Genomic DNA, 10,478 nt, shown 5'->3' with positions numbered 1-10,478 from the left:
CTCCTGAAAAGCTGGTATCAAATTTAGTATTTCACTATAGTATTGAATATTTCAGACAAAATAAACAAGTCAGGATTAAAGTTCAGAGAAAAACATGCTTAATTATTATTCATTGTTTTATTAGTTTAACACTCAACATGGTTTGATCATATTTGATTGACAGATTTCAGGCATAGTAAGCAAACAACCCCAAACTTGTCATCATGTTGTGATTCCAATGCTGCCAAATTTGGCTTTTTCCAACGAAGCACCGCTCACTTCAGAGAGGTGAGAAGAGCACAGACAAGACAGGACAGGCAGAAATCTCCAACATGAAACAAAACTGTTTCAACTCAAAAGGCCCTGAAGCATATTTTTGATTTAAAGATTTTATTTTATGTGATTATTATTATTTTCTTAAAAGAAGACAAATCTTAATTGTATGTTAACATTTTTCCGGCTGCTGGACATTTTCAGACATCAGCTGCAATTTTAAATGCTGTACATTCACACTAATATATAACATACTGCTTGCATTAAGTGTAATTTTCAGTTATTTCTGTAACTTCTACTGCACTTTTTAAAGCAGTGATCAATTATGACAAGTCTAGATACCTCAAGGAGACACTACATGAGTAAGTTGAACTTGCTGTATGATACATCAGAAAACACACACTTTAAATGATTTAAACATTTCTCTGCAGTCTTTATTGACTCAAACACACACATTCATCATTCTCATCCTATTATTCCCAAGTATTCACAGTAAAACAGTTTAATAATGAAATAACATTCAGTTTTCAAAATTAACACAAACTATACAATAAATCATTTACATTAATGTAGTGGCTTAATCCACTTTGCAAAATGTCACAGCATCCTCCCATTTTTATTAGAATTCTATAAAGTTTTTATATAAACATCAATCTGTTTTTGGTGTTAATGTATGTAGTAGTAACCCAAAACTGTTCTCAAGACATATTTTCACATCTTTTGGACCCATACAAAATAAAAAATATATTCAATAGTCAATTCAAGCAAGCAAACGAGACAAACACAATGAAATGAAAATGTATAAAACTAAGTTTTCTGTCTGTTAAATGAGCTGAGAACAGACACTGAAGGAAAAGTCTGCCTTAGGTGTGTCTTCAATACACAAACTGAACAATATTTTTGCATATTTTAGCCCATTTATTACACATGAAGTACAGTTTAAATCACTGCAGACCATCTACTGAAGCATACTATAGTTAAAGATAAGTGAATGTTAGCTGTTAGTTTCCATTCATTCCAGTACATTACAACAAAGACTTGAAACCTGTTTAACATTAAGTTGGTGATCACATCATCATCATAACCATTTTTGTGTAAAGACACATTGTTGTTACATTACTGCAAGTCTCGGATGTCTGAGTTTACTGGCAGCACCAGCGTGCACCACAGCAGCACACCTGAAGTTAATTTTGAGTTTCAAGTGCAACTGTAACACAAAGGGACCAATACAAAGCAAGTTTCTATTCTTTGAAAAGACGATTTGTACACTATATAGAAACCAATGGATACCTGGAAGTGATGAAAACACACTTAAGACTTGAAAGAACAGCATGCTTTAGAAAATAGTTAAGTAAACATCATTTGCAGTAAAGGGGCTAAAAAATCCAAAAGTAAAAGACTCTTTCACGTGAACTCATTTCAGTGTGTGCTCATACTTAAAACCAAACAGCTTCAAGGGCTCAGAGAAAAGCATTAAAAAAGTAGACACATTTTAGCAAATTAAGTCTGTCATGTCAAATCTACATAAAACAATCCCTTCAATACCATGCATCTAGTATTTTCTAATCACCTCAATAACTACCTGTGGATAATCCATTTTCAAATATACAGATTGGCATGCAGTGCTTCTTTTAAATGATGGTTCAGTGGTTGTAAATTTTGGGGAACTGCAGACATCAAAGAATAGCATGGACATTGGGTTTAAAAAAAAAAAAAAAAGAAAAAAAAAAGCTGTGCAAATGAGGTTATGTTTTTGCTTTCCTTTGGAGAGTTTGTTGATTTTACACCTTGGAATGAAAAAAAAAGAATTAAAAGGCAAACACAAACATGAGTGTGCACAGACAGAGAAGCAAAAGTAAATGAACTGTTATATGATGATATATTTTAAGTTAAAATGGCAAGATAATGGTCACATATACCAGTGTTCCCAGTGGCTTGACTTGCAAATGGTCTGACAAGCAACACACACACACATACACACACACACACACACACACGTCAGGAAAAGTGGCGAAAACTAACAAAGTGCAACAGTATTACTACGATCTACAGTACTACCAAACTGTATTCCTGTATGACTGACTTAAATGTTAGCCAACATGCTGTTACATGCAAACATAGTGACAGATGTTATAAACAAGATTTTTCTCCACAGCAGTTGTTCTTGTGCTCCTCCGGCGTCTCACTGCGTCTCTATTATATAACATCTGACAATCGCTGTTTCTATCCGTAGGCACATCTGTCTGCAAATAGATCTACTGACTGAACTCAAAGCCATCACCCAGTGTAGTGTCACTCATGAATGCCTCGACGCCCAAAGTGCATACATTAATATATTCAATTCAAAGTCTGTGGATGAATTTTTGTACAAGTCTTAAAAAAAACTCATCCCCACACTTACAAACTCACACACACACAGTCTTATTTATGAGTCTGCCTGTAATTTGTAAAAAGTAAAAAAAAAAAAAAAAAATGCCAAAGGGTACATGGATTAAAAAAAATCTTTGATGTAATATCAGTCTGAGGTGTTCTGATCTTCCCGAGGATTTCCTAAAACAATGAAACACTATTAGCATATTCTAAAGGTAGACAAATATCAGTCTGAGCATACATGGTTGGCTGATTCACACACAACTTCAGTAGTGCTTTTTCATCTTAGTTCCCACAGATTTGACTTGTTTCCTGAATGAAGGAAAATAAAGGGAATACATTTGTAAACCATCTGCAGATTATTCCTCTGTAAGCATTCATATAAATCAATGGCATCACTCACAAAAGGTTCCCTAAGATAACTCCAATCTCAACCACATACAGTAATCCCTTTAACAATCCAGTGCTAGGCAATGCAACACTTCTTTACAGTTTGAAAAGGGATATTTAAGGAGGACCCAGTAAAGGCCAGTTTGGCCCCATGCAGGGTCTGATTTGGTTAGGCAGGACTCCCTAGGCACTGATTTTGGAGGAAAAGGAAGTCCTTCTGTTAAATATATAATATGTATGTACAAGATAACATGCGTCTGTACAACTTGCAGGGAGCTGCAGGTTCAGCTGTTGTCTCTCTGTAGTGCAGCAGGAAAACTCTCTGACTGCTGCAGCCTGCAACACAAAATAGAATACATTATTCCCTGCACTGGAAATACATTTTAAAAAATAATAATTGTGTTAAAATGATAAGGCTGGGAACATTATTCATTTTGCTTACTGTCAAAATCCCTCATGAAAAGACCAAAACCAATAACACATTAGCCTATCTCTCATTAACTTTCCTACCCCTTCTGTGGGACAAAGATCTTTAAAAATAGCTCACAAATATACGTTTTTTTTTGTTGTTTTTTTTAGAAGTCTCAGTAATTTTCTTAAAAACAGCTAGTCAACGTATATTACATCAAATGTTACTTCAACAGGAGGAAACAGCGCATTTGTTGGGGACTATTTTCAGCAGTGGATTAATCCACATTTGGTGTTCTAGTAAGTATTTCTGGCAGGACAGTGTGTCTGTGAGATTGAGTAAAAATAAACTACAGTGTGTGTGTTCATGATTATCAAGCAACATATCACCCAACAAATGAACTCAACATGTGGCTCAATGATGTTTTTCATACCGCATTGGCCCAAATTTAGCCACATCACCACACTATACTGTCAGACTAGTGTGACAAACTGAACTGTATTACTGGTAAACTGAACTGTGACACTGGTAATTCTCAGATGCTTGACAGACAACTGGGTCACTGGTCCGAGGAGAGGCTTTAACTCTTTTTCACTTGTCAGAATTTTTTATTCCTCTCTGGCAGCAAAACATGTTGTCAGATACTCCTGTAAGTTCAACTAAACACTTTTAAAGCAGACTAACTATGAAAGACATGCTATAAATAGATGTGAAAAACATGCTAGCCTAGCAACATTAAGACTACAAACAACCCATAATGCAACACTCCTAATCCCATGTACCAATCATGGATGTATAAAGAGAACTAGCTACAGCCTTGGAGGTAGGGCCCTGTTCATTCCTATGAAAGTTTCTCAGTGGCGCATGAAGCCAAAAAAGCCACTTCCTGCTGTAAAGAAATTACCAGGATGAAAACATACTGCACACGGTATGGGCGCATGAGGCCCGTAGAGCGTGCTCACTAGAGACTTCAACTGGCTGAGACGGCTAACTTCCAGTTTAGCCCTCCGGCTAACTTGAATGGGGATAAAACGATTCAATCATGCGGCTCTTCTAGACTTTCGAAATGTGATCGGACCGAATGGATCAAAATCTGATAGTGAAACGAGTCATTTCACTGGGGTTGTGACGTTTTACAGCTGCTCCTTTCTCCATGATTGTGTGTGGGATTGTGTGTGGAAGTTGTAATTCCACGGTTTGGCCACTATGTCAAATTGGCTTCAAAGCCCAACGCTGTTCCTGGGGGGTTTGGTACCGATGCCTTCACATATAGCAGCTGCTGTTGTGAATATGTTAGTTTAATGCTTAAAAAAAGATTTCAAAATCATTTGGATTATATTCTGGCCAATGCCGTAGTTTTTGGAAACAACTGAACTCTAGTGAACCGAGGAATCAGGCTTTCTCTTCACAGACAAGACCTGCTAGTAGGGTCAACCCATCGTTGGTTTGGAATTCATCAGTCATTTCGTGCCCTCTGCAGTATATGATGGCATCTTCATTCAGGTTTTCCTCTATTTTATCACACGTCTGTATATGTTCAAACTTGAAATAAGTGTGAGCAGGATCTAAATTAAGGCTTGTTTTTCACCCTGGATGCCTGAAAGGATTTCTTAAAGTCATCTTCTTTCCTACATTCATCCTTATTAGATATGAATGCAGTCAAAATCTTTGTTGTATAGGAGAGAAGATGTGTACAGTCATACACGTAACTGTCTATATATTGTATAGACCAGACCTTCAAAACTATATCTGTTCCTCCAGTATGAAATACTCAGAATGCTTCCACTTCTCAACCCAGCGACCCGGCAGATAAGTGACAGCTCTGTGGAGCGCAGCGGTAGGCAAAGTTAAATATTTGGCTGTAGTGGAATCCTTGTGTCACAGGGAGTTTTGGAGAGTGCCGGTTGAGGATGTCACATTTTATAACATGCAGTGTCATCACGCCTCATCCCGCCGAGTAGCAGTGTGGAAACATCACCTTGGGCCACAGACAGGCCATTCAGCAACACATTCATCCCTCAGTGTAATACATCAGTCTCAGTCTACTTCACTCCATCCATCTCTCTCCCCCGTCTCTCCTCATAACTGCTGGCAAAACTGTTACAAGAGTGACCTGTGCTTCAAAGTTCAGTCTGGCATGGGTCATCAGGTCAAGTTATGAAAAATTAAACATGTATTAATATACATTGGTATTTTTAAGAAAACAGAGTTTCCATCTACAGCTCTATCTCAGCCTTCTGCCAAACTATTTACAGCTCAGACACACTGAAGTGCTCCACATTATATTATTTCACTCACTATATCTTACTGAAGACACATAAATTCAAGGAGCTTTTTTGGATCTGATGGCACTGCAAAAAGATGATTCTTTTGAATTCTGTAGTTTGGAAGTCTGCCGAGCTGAACAAGTGAGGTATGTTTGGTTTTCTCCTAAACTTCAGTGGAGGTTAAACTGACGGGGGGGGGGGGGTGTCAAAGAATTTTAATTAGAAGGTGAATCATTGGAAAAGTACAGCAAGTCTTAAAGCTGAGATAATTGACTTTTTTTTCCACTTGAGAAAACGAACGATGCTAAAAACAATACCTGGCTATAACTTATCATCTTAGTAAGTTGTTATGGCAAACATGTTCCCAAATTGTTGCCAAACTACACATCCAGCAGGCAAAAGTAACATTTGGAGTTATGGTTCTGGCCATCTGATAAATACAAGTCCAAAATTCAATCTGTTGAATCTCTGTTTTGGTCTTAGTGTTGAGCAAGATTTACCTGTTTCAAACGAACTTGTCTGCGGGAAGGTGAGTTCCTGCGGTGTGCAACGACTCAACATAGGCCAAGGCACTCTGCATGGAGGTCAGACAGTAGCCTTCCTCTCCTATTAAATAGCTGAAACAGAAGTGAGTGTTAGCTGATAACAGGACATCTGTAAATAAAAGTCATGAACAATGTGGTGAGTTCATCCATCGAAGAGGAAACTATAAGAGTCAAATAAGGACACAGATAGAAAACGACTTCATGCTGAAAACAATGAGACATGACTGGCCACAAAAATCCCAAATATCCAAAGACAGAATAGAGCCCAAATTTATTAATTCTGCTGAAATCACATCAGCGTTTCCCCACAGTGAGTCAAAGATCAAACATCTCTTCCCAACCTTGACCAGAACAGTGAGTGAAAGGGATCTGCCTTTTTCCTACACTTTTAGAGCCATTAAACGAATATAAAAAGGATGGGCAGCATGAGGAATGCAGGGAGTGATGGATGGATGGTTGATATGTGAGAACAACAAGTGAGGAGGGAGGAGGGTTTGCTCAGAGGCAGAGGAGGGTTGGAGAAGTCAACTCTGGCTGACCTTGGACTAACAAGAGCAAGACACGAGAGCGACTGCAGCCAGGACGCTGCACTGCACAGATGGAGACAAAGAGTGAAAGGAAGAAAAGATAAAAGATACTTATCACAGTGGGGAGAGCTGTGGCCAGGGAATAGTGTATAAACACTGTGTGTTACTAATGTAGTACGAGTGTTATCTTTTATAATGTGATTGTTTGGGGTGTCTAGGATACCTTCTACCTTGTTAGCTTCCGAAATGTTATTGCCTGTTTAATAATTCAGTTTGTTCATTTCTAATATTTCTTTGGTCAAAAATGAAATGTCAGTCTCCATCTTGATAAAGGGTAAAGGACAGTGAAGGCAGAGACAGCAATGTAAATAAATCCAGGACGTTATGAATCTAACCCTGACAAAGTGCCATACTTTGTATTTTTAGGATACCATCAATGAACCAGGAGCTTTAGACACTTATACTATAATATCCAAAAATTCAACACAAGACAAAAGAAAAACCAGCAAGCTTTGTGATTGATGAGCACTGACATCATCATAGAAACGTTTGCTCATGGGCTTGATGACAGCTGGTCCATCTCTGTTTACTGTGAATGAAAATCTATTTTTTACTCCTGGCTGAGGTTTTGTTAACCATAGCAGGAATATATTAAGAGAAGCATCAACAGCTGCATTTAATTTGACACAGTAAAGTGTCAACGTGAAGGAAATGTTATAGGGCTCACCAGGCTTTGTTTCTTTTAAAAAAAAAAAAAAAAAAAAAAAAAAATCAAATCAAAGTTAAATTGTTTATATCTCACCTTCTTCATGTACTCTTGTGAGGCTTGATGACTTGACTGATTTCTGTGCCAATTGTACTCCTGACACTGCATACTAGGGATGCACCGATCTGACTTTTTTAGTCCTGATACCGATATATAGGGTTTGGGAATTGGTTGATACCGAGTATTGATCCGATACTAGTGATTAATTAATAAGCTGTATGCCTCACTGTGTGGAAGAAACTGGGATCAATCTTTTAATACACTGAATTGTTATCTATTAAAATAGTGGTATCCGATACCAGATCAGCCCCTTGTCATGATACCTGATCCAGCTATTTGAGTCTGTATCGGACCTATATCCAATATCAATATTGATATTGGTGTATCTCTATTGCATAGTTGGACATAAAACCAAGAGGCCTTTCTACCTCATTCACAGCCTTCAGGAAACACCAGGATATCAACCCTCTTATAGTATAGTCTTGTGGCCAGTCTTGGTTCCACCTCTTCCTTCAGATGAACCCTCAACCCACTGAACTACATAAACATCAAGTGGGACTTTATTTGTACTTTTATAGAGAAGAAAAACCAAATCCCAAATATCCTGACATTCCTAGACCACTGCCAATCTAACCAGCTGGCTTTTACAACCAACTGTTTTTATAGCTGTGAGTAGACCTCCGGGGTGTGGTCTGAACTCACACGCAATGATACTATGATAGTATGATGCAGTATCTCAACTCAAGACTCCCAGCCCTCCCCAACTGTCCTACTGGACTACTATATTGGTATTTGCCAACAAGTATTCAACCTTAGTGGTTAAAAGACTACTTCAAGACAGTATGCATCCGTCATCATCAGAAAACAAGAGTAAGATGGACATTTTATTAAAAAATGGATATTGGACTGTTAGCAGCCATTCACCTGTGATTGCATGAACACAACTACATACTAATACTAGAGTCCAACTGATACTGTATTGTTGAGGTGGATACAGATGTTTTTGGTAAGGATCCCTTAAATTTGGTTATTAAAGAATTGTGACAGAGGTATGTACTGAGTGAGACATTTTAAAATAAAAAATAAACAGTCAGTTCTCTCTGGTGGGGAAACTGTGATGTAATGTATTGGTCAGTGTGTTTCCACATGGTATAAATGCAATTTCTGACATTGTCCCAAATTGACTAAAATTTTGAATACTGGTATAGCTTTTGCCCTGAGCTTTTTGCCTCTTGGGGCCAAACTGTAAACACAACACTGACATGCTATCACCTTATGAAATTGGTTTGGTGAACCAACATACAGTTGCCTGTTGGCCTGTTTCACAGCAGACATTCTGACATGTCGCAGTGTTTTCCTGAGAATTTTTTTCAGGCCTGGCGGTATGCACCGAAAAACCCTAAAGAGATGAGGCAGGCGGGATGGCATGTCCGCAATTTATATTTGCATTCAAATTTTTGTTTGCTCGGTATATTTAAGACTTAAAACAAAGTGTTCACAAGGAGAGGATGACTTAATAAGCTGCATTTATTGCATGAAAATAAGCTGCCCCTCTCCCTTCTTCCCCATCTGTATTTTTGCTTGAAAACTTTGATATATGTTTGTCCATCATCTGCGTTAGAGCTTTTTCTCTATTGCCATGCTCACGTTAGCCAACCTGCATCCCATACGCTCTCACTCTGCAGTAATTTAAAAGGGACTATGATAGCAGTGGAACTCGCATCGCATCGAGAGTTTTCCAGGCAACGACACAGAGATTGACTCACGTTTCGGAACAGTGTCACACAGAGGCTCCCAAACGCATATGATTATTGATTTCTGAATGAATGGATATTTGGCATCCAAAAAACATATTTGGCCTGGTGGGGGTTCTCATTGGCCCGGTGGCCCACCAGGCCTGTACAATTATAGGGGAACCACTGTGTCACAGTAGGAAAAGCACAGGTTTAAGTAATAGAATAGTAATTCAGTTTCAGGGTCCTGATATTGTGCATGCTGGCTCACTGTCATCCTGGGACACTTGAATATAACAGAGCCATCATTAATGTTATTAGCAACACCTGTGCTTTTCCTACTATGCCAAGTCAAAATGTCCGCATTTGGAGTCACATTTCTGACTACCCAGTGAATGCAAGTCCAATATCTACTTTTTCTTTTGAGCTCTGTTTTGGTCTCCGCAAACTCCTGAGAAAAATATCTGGCTCTGTAGCTGCTAAATGCTTGATTATGTTCACTAGTCAGTCACTAACTTTAACCACTTTCAGACATGCAGCTCGTTACATAAAAGTAACCAGGGCCTCAATGGAAAAAAAACATCACTAACAACTTGATGAACTTTCATGTCTAAAAAAGGGCTTTGGTGCCCGGCTTGTGGTTAATAGTGACGGGATTTTTCGCTGCAGCTGGATATAAGGATAATGAGATCAGAGTTAACAGAAATTAAATGCATTAGTCATTGTGGTTAGTGCTAACCAAACAAACTGCTATTGTTCATTTCTTTGATTGTCGTTGCATCAGTTGCTTTTAAGTTGTATTTCTGACAGTAGCTGCCAGCATGTTGGCATTTCTCTTTGTTTGCATTTGCAATTGCTTCATATTTGACAAGGGCGCAGGTAAGTACTTCTTCAAAACTGTGACTAAACTCTAATCAGACAAACCTTTGTGCAACCTTGTTGCTGCAAACAAAGGAGATCATTCACCATCTTTTCCCATCATAGTGACTCACCCTTCATGAATGAACTCCTCCAAAGCAGCACATTCAGATACCAGCTGTGGACACTGGCACCGTAGAGCCACGAAGGACAGGATGGGCAACAGGTCATCTGCACCGCTGTCAAAGGAAAGGAGAGGGGAGGCGGTGGGATCAAGAAAAAGAGGAAAACAGAAGTAAATAAATAGAGCAGAAGGGAAAAAAATTAAGAATGACATTTACAGCGTACGATGGCATGTGCT

General features: G+C 38.5%; 1 protein-coding gene across 1 annotated transcript in view; it reads right to left on the bottom strand.

Moving 5' to 3' along the window:
- Positions 1–661: 661 nt before the first annotated feature.
- Positions 662–10,478, bottom strand: part of vps9d1 (VPS9 domain containing 1) — a 32,644-nt gene continuing 22,827 nt past the window's right edge. The window contains exons 15-17 of the mRNA XM_067589010.1: positions 10,252–10,356; positions 6,189–6,305; positions 662–3,348 (exon numbers count right to left, since the gene is read on the bottom strand). Coding sequence (XP_067445111.1) covers positions 6,194–6,305; positions 10,252–10,356 — 217 coding nt within the window. The 3' untranslated portion in view covers positions 662–3,348; positions 6,189–6,193. The remainder of the gene's footprint in view (positions 3,349–6,188; positions 6,306–10,251; positions 10,357–10,478) is intronic.

Source organism: Thunnus thynnus, chromosome 5 (assembly GCF_963924715.1).
Source record: "Thunnus thynnus chromosome 5, fThuThy2.1, whole genome shotgun sequence".
Classification (NCBI taxonomy): domain Eukaryota; kingdom Metazoa; phylum Chordata; class Actinopteri; order Scombriformes; family Scombridae; genus Thunnus; species Thunnus thynnus.
The sequence above is the reverse complement of the archived record's forward strand: the minus strand, read 5'-3'. Positions and strand labels throughout refer to the sequence as shown.